General features: G+C 41.2%; 1 protein-coding gene across 1 annotated transcript; it reads left to right on the top strand.

Moving 5' to 3' along the window:
* The first annotated feature begins 685 nt into the window (after positions 1-685).
* On the top strand, positions 686-15,663 carry mapre2 (microtubule-associated protein, RP/EB family, member 2). The gene is made up of 7 exons (XM_079216466.1): positions 686-721; positions 7,339-7,466; positions 8,037-8,182; positions 8,286-8,502; positions 10,819-10,967; positions 12,161-12,319; positions 14,225-15,663. The coding sequence occupies exons 2-7, from the start codon at positions 7,346-7,348 to the stop codon at positions 14,324-14,326; spliced, it is 894 nt and encodes a 297-aa protein (XP_079072592.1). The 5' UTR covers positions 686-721; positions 7,339-7,345; the 3' UTR covers positions 14,327-15,663.
* The last annotated feature ends 1,142 nt before the right edge of the window (positions 15,664-16,805 follow it).

The raw sequence follows: 16,805 nt of genomic DNA, 5'->3' as shown, positions 1-16,805 counted from the left end.
AAAGTAAAAATGTCCATTCAAAATTAAAAGGGCCAAACCAGAGTCCAAGAAGTCCAAAATCTTCAGATATTACATCTTAACTGGTATAAAATACAGACAAGACATCTGAGAAACTGGAACAAGATTATATAGTGTTGTTATAATGAAGATCATTTTTATTATTATTATTGTTATTAGTAGTAGTAGTAGTAGTAGTAGTAGTAGTAGTGGTCGTAGTAGTAGTAGTAGTAGTAGTAGTAGTAGTAGTAGTAGTAGTAGTATTTCTGCTAGATTAAACCACTGTGACAATAAATCGACTTACTTAATTCTCTAATATATTGTACTTATAAGCATAAAAGTTTTCAAATAAATGTATATATATATATATTTCAATATTTAATTTGAAAATAAAATGTATTTTACATTTTAAATAATGTGTTCATCAAATATGAATTAGTTTTAAAATATTTGCGTGTCTGTGGTGAAAGTGATGTGACACAGAGCGACACGACGGAAAGCCGTTGGACGTTCCGAACGATCAACGCATCAACACGTGATTGGTCTAACCTACGACAGATGTCTCCGGCAAACCAATCAGCTGCGACTTCGATGAGCCGCTGTCCAATCAGGTGCCCCGCTTCAGCTCCGCGTCTTGTGCGAATGGGCGTTTGAGGGTGGGGTGACTCAGCCGGAAAAAGGAGCCTTTTCAAACACCTTGTAACCTGCGGAACGGAGTTCACTCGTGAGTCTCGATTGCTTTTGCCGGAAAAAGTCTGTGCTTTCGTTTGAGTCCAACAATGGTGTGCAACTGCCCGAACCGGGCGCGTATTTACGCGTGTGTGTCGCCGGGTTCGTACGCTGACGTTAACCAGGGTCAGGGCATATGTCGGCTGTCACTATATCCTGACGAACCAGAATTAGCTGACTGTAACCTGAACAAGATGCACTCCACCAAACTGCAGCTATAAACCGCCTGGCTCGGTAAAACACTGTTTTTTGTTTGGTTCTGCCATTGTTTGACTGTGTCGTCGCCCGCTTTCCAATCCCCATTGCTTCTCATTTAACTGTCTCTGAGTTAGCTTCGTTCACCAGATGCAGAGCAGCTAACTAGCTGCTTTGAAAGCTCAGAAATTAGCCTTTAGAAATGAGACATTACTATCCCATGTTTTCCCTCAATTGCATCGAACAGAGGACAGACGAGGAGGAGAAGAAGTGTGGGGAGACCATGGACCTCCTTGGTCTTTTGTCTGAAGTGCAAAATTGACCTTATTCCATTGGCAAAAGCAAACTTTTCCACACATGTTGTGCTTAATTGATGCCTTAAAGGAAGCTAATGATTAAAAAAAAAAGAGGGAGAGATCAGTGCTCCCTCTTTCTCTGACCCTCCCTGTTCTAAGTTCTTCTGGTTAGGCATGAGGTTCCCATAAACATGTGTCACACACATGTCTGAGTCTGTAAAAACCCATTATCTCTGTGTTAAGAATATTCTGCACCCTTAACAGTACTCTTAGACAGACATGCTCCACCCGCAAGTCAGGATAACAATGACCCCCTTTCTGTTTAATTGAATGCTGAGGGCTGGGTCCTTTGGGTGGGGCTGCCATCCCTCACACACACCGACAGACACAGAGAGACACACACATACACAACGCTAAGAGAAACTTGGTGAGCTATACCTGTAGAGAGCAAGCTCTGTTTTGCCTCCAGTGGAATGAGTTCATGCACATCGGCCCAATGATTTATTGAAACTACAGCTTTCACAGAGACTGTAACGCAAGCGACGTGAAGATGCAAGCAGTCGTTGTCGCTAGATTATCTTTCTTACATGTTGTGTTTCCAGTCTTTTACCCGCCTGATTCTGTCATTGCTACATAAACCCACTTCACCCAATCAACTCCTAACAAGTTGGACATTTGTGGCGTCTGTATGCGGTCAATGTTTCTCCAAATTACATCACTGGACTTTAATGCATCATGTGGCTGTGTCATTTTGTTTCCTCACCCTGATGTGAAGGCTTACTGCATACTTTCTAGAGCCAAAGTCTAATTTCAGCAGTCTTGAGACATTGGAGGCCATGTTCAGACGAACAGAACCTGTTTATTGCCGAGTACGTTCCACATGCAAGGAACTTGCTGCAATTTATGAACTGCTTCCTCCTCGTGTTATAAGTCATTCTGTAGTGTTTATGGTCACAAATAGGACTTTATAGTCACGCCTTTATAAACCCAGCTGGACTTGGATCGTATTCGTCGTCTCACCAGATCCTGAAACAACAAAACTGTGATGATTTTAGGCCGGAGGAACATTAACAGAGAGGTACTTTATGTCTTTTGTTTATCTCTGTTGTTGTAGTGGTTAAGAGCACCAAGGAGGACAACCCCTCTGCAGGTGAAAGCGTAATCAAAAACATTATGGTCCAATATTTCACATAATTTATTGGGCTTCAAAGTCCGAATGTTAATTTTAAACGTGTCATGCTTCCCTCCTGTGGTGACACCTGACGACCTGTCAGACTGGGAAGTGTCAAGTTCATTCCAATGATGCCACCCAAACTTAGCCGTGGCACACAGCATGGGAATGCAGTCGCTGCCCATGGGAACGCAGCCGACCCGTTTTCCTGCCGCCCCTGAAGTTACACCGTGCCGTCTGCTGCTTGACGCCGGACACAAAGCGGACCTCTGTGCTCCCGGTTCTGTGATCTTTAACGAGACCAAATACATTTCTAGTGTCCGCACTTTGGTCATTTGGTGAGATTAGCACTTGGTTATGCCTTGAGTTTGGCTCTGCGGGGATTTATGTAAAGACTAAAGCAAAGACACATTAGAGGCAGGAGATTCTGAATATGTGTCCTTCCAGAATAATCACTCAAGAGACAGATATCCTTTCAAATATTTTAGAAACTGTGAAAAGGAGTAGCTTAAATGCACATTTTAGTACTGTGGATTATTGCAGTCACAGTCAAAGAGGCACAAACATCCTCTTTGCCGACATGTGGCTTTTAAACTGAGAGAGGACTGAGAGTGATAATGTGAATTATGGCCATAATTTCCTAGAGAAAAATTGTTGGAATTTGAAATATGTGTCGAATACGTCCTCGAAGCAAAGCGGTAGAAGAAGGCAACTTCATAAAGCTGCCGCTGTACAAACAGTAAGAAGATTAATAGGCTGAGTAGGGGACGTGAAAAATGGGTTTAACTGGTCAAATAAGACGGATCAACGTGGATCTCAGTCTTAGTGGGTAAAATTAATTGGTTGAACATTTATTCATCTGAGATCAAGAGTCAGTCGGCTCTGTGTAAAGGTTCACAAGTTTGTAGGTTTTAAAAGTGACCTCAGTCGGCCTGATGGTGGCACCAGAGGAACGGTTTTGAGTGAGCACATCCCCCAATGTTGTGAGCGTTGGACTTTCCTTCACCCAATTTGAAAAGCATTGCTGGATAGTTTGAAATATGATTCACCATTTTGACAGAAAATGTAGCTACTGGCACCGCAATTGGAGGTGGAAGTGTACATTGTACAGTTACAGGCTTCTAAAATATGCTTCCTTTCCACTGAGGCACTTACTGATTTGTACCAAAAGAAGAAAAACGTGTGTATATATAAAAACAACAACATTTGACCTCGTCAAGTTTCAAGCATTACTGGCCTAAAAGAGTTGGCCTTTGTACTGATGGTTGTGCAAGATGGATCGTTTGTATTGATCTCAAGGTCTATACCTGCATTTCACTGTCTGTGTTTTACATTTGATATGAAAATGTGAAGGATTATAATGTTAGGTGACCAAAAATCCAGGCAGTAAAACAAGTTTAAACAGTATCAGAAAGACAGTTCTACTTTATTCTACTGAGGAAAACATCACAGCTGCGTTGTATTATGGAGCTGTGTGTCACTGGACCCGTTTGCCATCATGTCTGGTAACCAGCTGGTCCACACACAGAAGCTTCTCCTCACTGAATATTGTAATATTATGAATATTAACGGTGTGACGATTCATTTTAAATGCGCAAAAGTAAGTCGTAGTAAATGAAAATTCGCCTTTTGAGGCACATGGCTTGAATGAAGCGGTTTCCTCGGAGCCAGTCGGAGTGGTTGCTCAGCAGTATAACTACACAACAAAAGCAGGGTTTTGTTACAATGTGAAAACAACAGATGTGGCAACGCAGGCGGGAGATAGCTGAGCGACCACAGGACTGCATGACAACACCGTGTATTGAGTTTACATCTTTTGTTTGAAAGATCAAGCATATTGTTACACTCCTACTTGGGTGTCTTAATACTTTAGAGCTACATTATTAGTCAATATGAGTAATAATACATCTGCCACAAATTTGGAAATGTGTTCATTATTCATCGCTTTGGGACATGGTGATCAGCAATTTTCACTATTCAACGACATTTTATAATAAAATAAATAAATAAGGATTATCTTCATTATTTATTGATCTACTTCTTATTTTCTTAATTAATGGTTTGGTCTCTAATGTCAGAAAAAGGTAAAAAAAAAATCGCTCACAAGTTCTCAGTCTTTGCACAACAGAATCCAGTTAAATTATTATAAAAATAAAATAATATTCACACGTAAATAGCTCGAACCAGTGGATTTCTGCTGTACATGACAATTAATACATCGTCAAAATTGTTGCATGTTACATTTTTTAGCAGTGTTTTTATGTGTGAATGTATTGATAAACATGGTTTAATGAAAATGGTCCACTACACTTCCTCATAGCATGCGTTATGTCATAATTTCATCAGCACCGCTTGTGTCTACGAGGATCTGCTTTTTCTTTTCACCCACATCTATCAGGTGTTTTTATATTTATAATAATGGTGAAACTAGGTGGGCTGCATTTTTAATTATATTATTTTTCCTTTCTGCTCAGACTTCATCATGCTTTCCCAGTTGATTTGAATTGCATTTCTTGATCACGTGCAAAGAAGATCTGCATCTCAAAAAGCGACATGCATTGATCTAAACCGGTGATTATGCCTTTTTGTTTGTTTGTGTTTTTTTTTAAAGCACGCGGGGGGAGATCAATGTAATTTGGGTTGTACTGAAATAGCCCACCATAAGGAGCACGAGCAGCCAGCCCCATCAGTCACGTGGTACAGGGTGCAGCGACGTCATTAGGGCAGAGATTTGTGAAGAATAAGCAGACAGAAGGAAAGAGACCCGGAGGCGCGGCACCTCTCTCAGCATTTGCAATCGTTCCTGTTGGGTGTTTTTTTTTTTTTTTTGGTGTGTGTGGGGTTTCCTGGCCAGAGAGAGAACAGAGTATCTGTTCAACATTTCTAGACACCCAAATGCCCGGTCCCACCCAAGCCCTTTCCCCAAATGGAGAGAATAACAACGACATCGTCCCGGACAACGGAACCAACATCATTCCTTACAGGAAAAATACAGTGCGGGGAGAGCGCGCCTACAGGTAAATCTGTGTACTGATGTCATGTTAGAAACGTTTCTTATTTTAAAAAGCATAAAAACCGACACTGCTGCAGACAGAAAGCTGCATTCCGGCCTCGTCGCGCGTTTGGTTGCTCTGCTTTGCACCCATCCGCTATTCCTCCTCCGGTCTCCTGTCATGTTAGCTCTCTGGCGTAAATCCCTTCTTTCTTTCCTTTTTTTTAAGTTAGCTTAAACCCGCCTTCTGTCGGTGTGTGTGTGTGTGTGTGTGTGTGCAGCGGCCCAAAAATACAGCGGGCCCCGGAGTAATGTTGTCATGTGTGTGTATTTTTTTCGGTGCGCACTGGCACATTTTAGTTGGAGGAGCGGATCGCTCGTTAAATGACAGGAATACACAGACAGCCGGCCGCTGCTCGTGGATCCCCATCGTGACATGACACTTTGCAGCTCCCTGCCAATCCCATATATTACACTGCGTGTGTATATGTGTGCGTTTTTAATGTGCATAACCTGCTGCTGCACGAGCCCGAACCCAGCAGCCCCCTCCCCGCCCTGTTTGAGTCCGGGCATCAGCCCCGGTGTCGGCTGGCTATCCCTGCCCGGCTAACAAAGCATGCTAGCAGCGCATACATCCGCTTTGTTGACATGACATCGGCCGTTTCCTTCCCTCGCTTCCCCGGAGAATCGCTCCAACCGAGGAATCCGCCTCCTGCGGTGCTGCGATAGCGACGTTATTACGCACGGGGTTTATTATTACCCTGCTTATTTATAACATACAAAAAAAAAAAAAAACTGGTGTCGGCTAGTGATGATGATTTAGCATGATTTTTTTTTTTTCTAACACCATATCAGTCGCAGCCATGGAGCAATACAAAAGAGGTTGGGTTTGAATGCAGCTGTTCCCTTTTTTAAATGAGTTCAGAGGAAATGGTTGGGCAGCAATTCTGTTAATGGGATTAAAGATGACTGCACCCTTGATTAATGTGACAGGATAAATATTATTATATTATGGACCCTGCAAATGCAGACCCTATGCATGTAAAAATCAGTTAGCAAATGCGCTTTAAAGGACTGGGTTCCACAAATCTGTATTTTTGCATTGCAGTAAATTAAATAAAGACGCGTGCGTGTTGTCGGGTAAACTGCAAACAAGATGTTTGTTTGAACTGATTTAATAATGTAATATTCTGAACAGGATCAAGTAAATTGCTCATATTTGTTAAAAATGGGTCAAGATGCACCTCAGTGGTCTTTAATATACCAGGTCAGGTATACCTAATGTGTGTCACTAAGAGTTAACACATTTTAAGCATGTATCCACTGTGCTGTGGCCATGCGGTGTAACTGCCTAATCTGTAGCTTTGAGGATCAAAGTTTGAGATCCTTTGTTGCACCTGGTTTATCTCTTTGTATATGAGCCTGAATCTCCTCGGTGTTAATGGGACGGGTGTCCTGGAAGCAAGCGGGTCAAATTGCAACATCTTACTAATCCAACTTTGTTGCGGCCTTCTGTTTAGCATGGAAGGTAAAATCAGACTAAAGGATTCTAGGCACAAATTCAAAGAGGGTCGACGAGGTTGTAAATATAGCAAATGTGTGCAGCTGTAAAGGTTTGTTATCACTCCGCACCAGACGTTCAGAGACGCTTTACATCCGTCCGTTCCGGGAGAAAAAAATGCAGGAAACTATTTGAATGTACTGAAAATGTTTTAAAAGAGATGAAGTCGGCAACACGACTAACTCACTGACACATTTTGTGACCGTCACCCACAAAGTCTTAGCTGTTCAGTTTATTATTGTGTCATTAATGTACGTTTTGTGCACTTAAAGCTGCATCGCGGTGATCGGATAGACAATTTCTATCAGAAACTATTTTGATAATAACTAAACTGAGCAGTAGCTCTGATCCGGACGCATTGCTTTTGTTTTCAAGTGTTGTCGTTTCTCTGTTGCAGTTGGGGGATGGCGGTCAACGTATATTCTACCTCAATAACCCAGGAGACTATGAGCAGGCATGACATCACTGCCTGGGTTAACGATATCCTCTGCCTAAACTATACGAAAGTGGAGCAGCTCTCCTCAGGTGAGAACACAATGAAAGGCCGCTGTCTGTTATTTATTTTTCCCGAGAGATTACATCTTCTTCCGTGGAGCACGGGTGGATGGGAGGGGTCATTCTGTGTAAGCTGGCAACCTGTGGAAACACGCTCACCTCTCTGGAAGGGAGTTGTCTATAAATAAACGTGTGGCTTGCCGTGTTCTCCTGCAGTAAACAAGTAATCCAATTTGTAAGCTACTTGTTTGATGTAGATTACCTGTGTGTGCTCTCTCGTTGGGTTTATGGGAGTTTTATCTGATGGCTGACACACTGCCAGGTTAAATTGGTGCCGTCTTTTTCAAATGGATGAAGGTCGACCTAGGCTTTAGGTAATATTAGTCACATTACTGGGTATCTGCATTAATAGTTCTCTTTTTAAGGAAACCGGGTCAACGATCTGGGATCCCTGGGCTTTTTCTTTTTTCTTCCTTTTTATATTCCAGTGGATTTCTGTCGTGCAAAGTGGTGATAAATCCTGTCCTATATCTGGGCTCTAGTCTTCTAATTTTCAAGCAAGGGATTATGTCCTCAACTAACATTTCGTTACGTCTTCAGGAGCAGCGTATTGCCAGTTCATGGATCTGCTCTTCCCCGGCTGCATCAGTCTTAAGAAGGTCAAGTTTCAAGCCAAGTTGGAGCACGAGTACATTCACAATTTCAAACTGTTGCAGGCTTCCTTCAAACGGATGAATGTGGACAAGGTGAGTTACTTAACCATACTTTCCTCCTGTTCAGGGTCAATTTAATGTTTGCTCTGAGTAAACTGCGTGCATTTATATATTTTGTATTTCCCCCTCGATTCAGATTATCCCTGTAGAGAAACTGGTGAAAGGCAGATTTCAGGACAATCTCGATTTCATCCAGTGGTTTAAGAAGTTCTTCGACGCCAATTACGATGGTAAAGAGTACGACCCGATGTCAGCCAGACAGGGTCAGGATGCCATTCCCCCACCTGACCCCGGTGAGCAGATCTTCAACCTGCCAAAGAAGTCCCACCATGCAGCCAGCTCCCCGACGGCAGGTAAGCAAAGATAGGGCAATGCACAAATACGTGAAACGTTTGGAGACGCAAACATTTACACTACCGTTCAAAAGTTTGGGGTCACTTAGAATTGTCCTTATTTTCCAAAGAAAAGCACAGTTTTTTTCAATGAAGATAACATTAAATTAATCAGAAATACACTATACATTGTTAATGTGGTAAATGACTATTCTAGGTGGAAACCAGTGTTCCCTCTAAGCTGCGTGCGTGCGCGGCCGCGCAGGCCAGTCGAAGTGGCCGCGCAATAGATTTTTCAGACCGCACAAACGATTTTTTTTTCAGGGGTTAAAAATCTTTTTTTGCGCCAGTGTTTCTGAGATAGGAGTGAGCCATCTCCACAATAATAAGATCTTTGATGTGACGAGTCTTCTTGGCCTATCAGCGTCCCGTTTCTCGACATGCGCTCTCTGTACCTCTGCTAGCGCTCTGCCTCAGTTAGCACCCCCCACCGCCGCTGTCCTCCTCCGGGCGCTAGGAGTGAAGCTCGCCCAGAGCGCCACATGAGCTCGGGCCGGCGCTGTTTAGGCTCGTCTTGGCGGGCCCTGCTCCAGCAGCTATAGGCTACCATGGCGAAAAGAAAGGCAGAGCAGATGCCCCAGAAAAAGGTCTGCCTAACGTTCAAACATGAGTGGCTAAATGAAATAGTCCAAACTGACACAGGTAGGATGAAACTTTCAGACATATTTAAATATGAAGAATATGAAGTTATTAAATTGTTTATATAGGCTACTTTTAGGAAAAATGACACATGTCAATTTAATAGGCCTATAATTATTGTTAAGCACTGCATTAGCATTTTTCTTTCAATGAAGTTCCACTTAAATGTTGTACCTGCTGAGAAATGACTAAACGCCTTTGATACTTTTATTTTTTATATATATATCATTATCAGTCATAACCAGTGAACCAGTCATAACCTCCCCTTATTGAAGTTCAACAAAGATCCTTTAAGTTCAACTAAGCTGACTGGTAAAACACCATCATTAAAATATACCCAAAGTCCAGCCATTATAAAGGATATTGAATAAATATCAACCTTGTATACATATTGATGCATTTGCTGTCATCTCTTTGAATCCCCTATGGCTAACGCAGGCTTGTGGTCATTTTCTGCAGGTCGCGTGGTTGCAAATTGCTCACAGTGCTGAAATGTGCGCTCAGAAAAAGAAAAAAATTGCTCAGTGCTGAAAAAAATTAGAGGGAACATTGGTGGAAACGTCTGGTTTTTAATGAAATGTCTACATAGGTGTATAGAGGCCCATTTCCAGCAACTATCACTCCAGTGTTCTAATGGTACATTGTGTTTGCTCATCGCCTTATGCTGTGTTCACACTGGACTCCTCCAGGAACTGCGTCTGACTTCTCCATAAAACGGATACCGATTCCTTCATCCACCATGGAAACAACCACTAGTTCTGCTTTATACTTGTTGTGTAAATTCCACATACGTCGGAACATCAAACTCCATGGTGTCTGGGTTCATAATATTATCTGTAGTCCCACAACACCGTCTGAATGATGGCCGCTACCAATGCTGGTTCTGGCGGAGCAGCAGCAGTTTCATTCAGGAACGGCAAGACGGCGGTGATGATGGGCGGAGCTTCTCAATGCCGATTCTCAATGCTGATTGGCTGACGCAACTTTGCGTCACGCGATTTCTCCGCTGGAGTTGGGATAATTCAACTCACGCGAATTCGCGCCGCGTCCTTCGCTCTGTTCGCCCCGCGTCAAACGATCTGTTCGCGCCGCCTCAAACGCGTCTATCGCGCCGGGGCGGCGCGTATGTGGATTGACTTTGCATGTAAAAATTGCAAATTTGCGGCGCGTCCGGTGTGAACACGGCATCAGAAGACTAATGAATGATTTGAAAACCCTTGTGCAATTATGTTAGCACAGCTTAAAACAGGTATGCTGGTGAGAGAAGCTATACAATTGGCCTTCCTTTGAGCCAGTTGAGTATCTGGAGCATCACATTTGTGGGTTCCATTATACTCTCAAAATGGCCAGAAAAAGAGAACTTTCATGTGAAACTCGCCAGTCTGTTATTGTTCTTAGAAATGAAGGCTATTCCATGCCAGAAATTGCGAAGAAACTGAAAATGTGTCTGTGTGACCCCAAACTTTTGAACGGTAGTGTATGTACCGGACCCCTGGTATTATTTTCACGTCAACAACTCGAGTGATTATCGAGATCTTCCAAACTCAGATTGTGTAATTTCCTGTGAGAGAATAACTAAGTTAGTTTAACGTTGTCCCGTCTTTCATCCCCGAGTAAAACACCTTTTGTCTGCCCTAGGCGCGTCACGGTCGAGCTCTACAACCCCCAAGATCGCGACACCGACATCCAGACCTTCGTCAGCCAAAAAGATCCCTGCAATGGTGACACCGATTCCTGCCAAAGGAGAGAAGGAGCTGATAGCGCAGGTCACGCATCTTACCGAGCAGGTGTGTTTAAGAAACGCTCAGTTGTGACCACCGGATGTCAGCCAACAATCTGAACAGCAAACTCTTTATTTTCTTCACATCTCTACTATGATGTGTGTTCAATTGCAAACTGCGCTGATGGTAAAATGGCTGCAGATTAGTATTATTTGGATTATGGATTTTTCTCCTAATTATTTTATCGTTAAAATGTCCGAAAATAGTGAAAATCCCAATGACACGTTTGTCATTTTGCTTTTTGAGACAATAAATCTGTAATTTATTTAAAAAAGTTATTGATTATTTTCGCCGACTGGTTTCAGCTCGAGAAGAAGCGGTGTGCTTTCAGAGAAGAGACAAGAGAACAGCAACTAACCATCATTAACTCAACAACATTTCTGAACACCTCCATTATTTATTATTTATATATTTTATTACACAAATGCAGCTGTAAAATCATTGTTATTTTTTATGTAGGAGGTTTATTAATCTGTTTTCAAGCCACCTCACAACAACGACCAGCTTGACAACAGCCGCTTCACTAAAGCATATATGTTGATTGATACAGACCTGTCCACCGAGATAAAGGCTGCCTGAAGTACTTTTAAATATTTGCTCGAAGGGGTTAAATAATAGTTCTTTTCTTTTTTTACTTTCCTCTTTTATGGATCTGTGTCAAAGTCCTGTTTGAGACATGCAAAAGAAAGCTGTCTAAATAACTGTATGTTATAATATATATTTAAAAGGTAGACTGCTCATGCACAGTTGAGTTAAACAGAAGCCGTGTATTATAGTTGTTCCATCATGCAATCCAACATGTTTCTGCAAATGTAGACAGTCGTTCTGAAAGTGAGCAAGAACTTGATTATCTGGTCGGACCAGCAGCCAGCAAAAAGATAACCCAAAGTATGGAATCTAAAATGCCTCCAAAAGAAGAGAATGTGTGATAGTTTTACTTGACAAATGACTAAACGGATCAATAGGTCATCTGAACAATGATTAGATGAAGATTGAGTTCCAATCCGATAATAATCAGTTAAGCAACTTACTCTGTACGACCATAGTTACACGTGACTTGATTATCTGTTGTTTGTCTAGTGGATTTATGTGCGTATCTCTTGCCTTTTGTCTTTAACCAAAGTCCACACAGTTTAAAAAATGTTTTTGATGTTTTGAGATTGATGCTAAAAACAACGTTGCAAATTGCCCTTTTGCAGATGGACACATTAAAGTCGGCACTGGAAGGAGTGGAGAAGGAGAGGGACTACTACTTCAGCAAGCTGCGAGAGGTGGAGCTGCTGTGCCAGGACCAGGGTGAAGAAAGTGCCCCGTTTGTCGACCGGCTAATGGAGGTCCTTTACGCTTCAGAGGAGCAGGTCAGTCCATGACCATCCTTTTGAGCCGAACTGGATTCTGTGTTTTTTTTCTTCTCATTTCTTTGTCAGACAGATAAGATTTTGCAGCAGTGTACACCAGCAAACCGTGTGACTGGTGGTAAAATCATGTGCTTTGAAAGACATTCAGTCCTCAGAAGTCGATCTTTGTGCGTAATCACATTTGTTTGCCTTGAAGCTAGAACTGCGATTGTGCCCTAGAAAAAATAAAAAATCAGACGTGACATTACATGAACCTGTCCGACCTGAGCCTGAACCATGGCAGCCGTTTTGGGCTCAAGCATAATGAAAGACCGGAATTTCCAGTCAATTTTTAAAATATATATTTTCCAAACTACTACAAGCATAAAGGGGCATTGTGTAGGATTTATCGGCAGACATGGAATATTATATCTATGCGGGGAGGGGTGTTCGGTTGGTTAGAATCCTACACATGGCTCCTTTGACTCAACTGAAATGGCGTTATATATCGCATACATTTTATTTAATTATTTTATACTTTTAGTGCGTACTGCAGCTTCCATTACAATTTACAAACGGTTGCATGCAGTGTCCATACAATTGGAACATAATACTACATCATAACATTGCACCTTGAACTGTCATCTGCCTGTGCCCTCTCTCTCTTACTGCGCAGAGGATTGTGGGTCAGAACACCCAGAAAGGCAACCAGATGCAGTAGTGCATCCTGGTATTTTTGGCTTTCCGACTATGAATTGGGACACCACTTTACTCAATCTTTTTTTCTGGCGTACTAAATAGCATGGTATTATGAGTATTGGAATGCACGATAAGTCTTTTCAGCCGGTGAAAGGCAGTTGTGACATGATCTCCGACATAAGCCTTTTGTCCAAAAACTGTCATATGCCTTCGCCATATATATTTATTTAGATATTAAATAGAGGTTGTGTAACATTTCTCCTCATAATGAGAGGAGGGAGTCTGGGATTTGACAGTGACAGCAGGTTATTAATGATGGCAGGATGCATTTCTGCTCAACTGAAAATAAAAGGGTACCTGTGAACAGAATAGCTAATAACAAAAGACTTGGGTCTACCTTCACAGATCGCTGTAGACATATCTCCTCATTAATTCATTGTTAGTTGGGACTGGGTTATGATTTTTAAGTTAACACTAGGCTCGTTCGAAAGTCGGACAGTTTTCAGCTGCCTTCAAATATTACACAGGAAGTCACAGAAAAAATGACTTCCTGTTAGTTCCGATTTGTAGGCTACTTGTAGTTTACAGATCACGTTTGGATGTATTCATGTGTGTTTGTAAATATATATTTGTGTAGAAATATGTGTGTGTAGCTGCATCCTTTGTCCTTTTTTATGTCCACCTGTAAAATACATTCCTACTACTTTTGATACGTGTTGTATAAATAAGCTTTATTATTATCAACCACGCAAGATATGTTTTCAGATTAAACATGAGACTAATAGTCAACAATCGAGCGTTAAGTATTACATTTACACATAAAATAAGAATGTTCTACAACACGTGGTGTTGCTGTCAAATCTAAGAGCCAACCAGCTCTCAACCAACCAGGCGTTTCCCATCATGCACTGGGTCACGCAGTCGGTGGAGAGCTACTGTAGCGCCTGGATCTAAAATCGGCGGCCGCCTCGCTCTCGTGAGATTATTGTTGACCACGTGTGCATGACGTCAGAGCAAGTCGGACTCGGATCTAACATGCATGCATTGTGCGCAGATCGCCGGCGATCAATTCTTTCCGCAGAATTGGCTCATCTCGAACGAACCTAATGATAAGAAATTATAGCCGCGTCGGGACCGAATCGTGTTCGGGCAGAGAATCAAAGCTCTACGTGGAGCGTACTCGTTTTCAGTAGTATTAAGCCGTCTGCCCCTGTTTGTTGTTTTTAGGAGGAGGGAGCAGAGCTGGCTGAGGGCGACGGACAGGAAGTGGACCAGCAAGCCCACGAGGAGGCGACAAATGATCAGCAGGAGGAGCAGGATGAATACTGACTGCATCATCGCTCACTGCAGTTACACCCTTCTTTTTAAATATGTGAGAACTGTTCAAGGATTTTAATTTTTTCTCCTCATGGTTTTTATTTTTTTGTTCTCTCCAAGACTGAGCACATGAAGCAAACCTCCTGAATAGAAGCACCGTCACAGGTTTATTTCTTTTGTATCGTTATTTTTTTTGTATCCCTCCTGCTCACTGTTCGATGTTTTTTGTGACTTTTGGTGAACTGCCGTGGAAGCTTAGTGGTGACGACCTCCACCAGCAGAACAAGCTCAGACCATCACAGAAGCTTCTAAAGGACCGCGTGGGTGAAAAGTCGGTTCAAATCCTACAGTAGTTGTGATGAAACGCTGAAGTTTAGACGGGTAACTGTTACCTGCCAGTGCACGTGTTAACTTCCCAGCTTCTTTCCTTTTCCCTTTTTTTTATTTTGCATATCAACAATAATAATCACAAGAATGCAATAAGCAAGGCCCTGAAAGGGCTCATAGTAGCTCTTATTTAACCTCCTTTCATATGTTGCACTGACATTTGACTCTGTATGGGACAATCTGTCCATAGACCCCTCACCATATTTATTATTATTATTAAGCCTTAGGAATAGTGCGAGATTCTGCATTGTGTCCTCATGAAGGAGGACAATACAGTCAATGAATTGTGAATAAAATGTCAATGCCAAGTTCTGACTGTTGGACAACCGTCCTCACAAATTTTCACGATTTCAGATAATCAGTGTGCTCAACGATGTGTTATTCACACCATACAAGGCCGTTTGGTAATAGAGTTAACTTGCTATGCCGTAAACGTAGGGAAGGAAGAAACGTTATTGTGGACTAGTTGTTTTTTTTACGATGCAGCATTTTAAGTTTTAAACCTCAGCTGAAACTTGTGGTCTGTTCAGATTTCAGATGTTTTTGTTTATTTTTTTAAACCACAGGTCTTCGGGAGAGTCGGTTCACTGAGTAATTGCCATGCTATATTCCAGTTAGTACATCGTATACCCTTTCTTAATATTGCATTTACTAATATTGAACTGGGCAGTGCACCATAATGCTTTAGTTATATATTATTGTGTAAATGAAAAAGAATGTAAACATGTACTGTCAATAATTAATGAATGGTAAATGTTTTTGTTTTTTTCATGTCCCACTCATTATGCATTCCCCCCAAAAAACGTGTTGCATGTTTTGCATTTTATTTGTGAATAACTTGACCTGCTTTTTACATATTTAATAAAAAAAAAATATATGTTAAGTGAGCTTTTTGTATGTTTGAACGTGCTATTTGGAAGATGTTGAGATTCGGATGAATTTGCTGTAATAAAAGTACGTTTCGAGTCCATTGGGAGTGTTGTGTCACTCTCACACACAGCAGCAACTCGCCCCGGCCATAATTATAAGAACTAACTTAAGTTATCTGCTGTAAAAGTTTAGGCTTATAAATGTAGATAAATCTTTGATTAATCGGGTTGTAGTGTTATACAGTGACCAGTTGTACGACTATAAATAAGGGTTATATTGGCAAGTCTTTGCTTTGTCACCATATTCATTTATAATTGGGAATTCTTGCTGTCAAAGTGAGGTCTTGTGGGCGATGAGCAGCTTGAAGTTGGGAATATGCAAGAAAAAAATTCCAATGGATGCGAACATTCGTTTCCTACTGAGCCCAAAATATTCTTCTTTGAAGTCGTCGTCAACTTTTTTTCCAGATATTCTGGTTTGAAAATATAATACTTTGGATTAAAGTACTGAAAGGCACACGTTATAAAATGCCATGTAAACTACTGATTGTTTGGACTGATGGGTCTGTTATGTTTTAGGTATATAAAAATAGGTTGAGAGGGATGGATAGTATTTTACAACCATAAAAGGGCAAATCATTAAAAGACTGGGGAAATCCCCCTTGTTAATTTCTTGCTTTTTCTGCAATTTATTTATCTCTTTATGACCCTCTGTCGCAGTGTTCAGGTTTTATAAATAGATCTTTGGATTTCTCTGGAATAAAAACAGTTTTTTAATATAATTATGACCATAAACTATTAAATTGTGAGGCTTCATGCTTCTTGCAATTCTAGATTTTAAAGTTATATTTGAATGAAGGCTGATACTCATGTAAGTTATGTAAAGTAATTCAGCTCCACTTTGAGTAGCTGCAATCATAAAATGCTGCTTAAATCTCAAGACATATATAATAATATAACACTGAAAGGAGCGTCATAATGAGTACTTTCATTATTGATATTTGACTGGTACTGCTTCTGTATTTTGAATGCAGTACTTTCTTGTACGACTACTGAAATGCAGTGAAGCAGATGTTTAAATGCAGAAAATGGAGAGAAAAATAACCTCAAAATGTAAACAGTACTTGATTAAAATGTACTTAGTTACATGACATTAGTTTTTCTGTGGTGAAATAAGTATCCAGATATTTTAGTTCAATTTAGTGCAGGAAAAAAAGCAAAGTAGTAGAGTAAAA

Source organism: Taurulus bubalis, assembly GCF_910589615.1.
Source record: "Taurulus bubalis genome assembly, chromosome: 1".
NCBI classification, from domain to species: domain Eukaryota; kingdom Metazoa; phylum Chordata; class Actinopteri; order Perciformes; family Cottidae; genus Taurulus; species Taurulus bubalis.
This window is presented reverse-complemented; position numbering and strand designations above follow the sequence as displayed.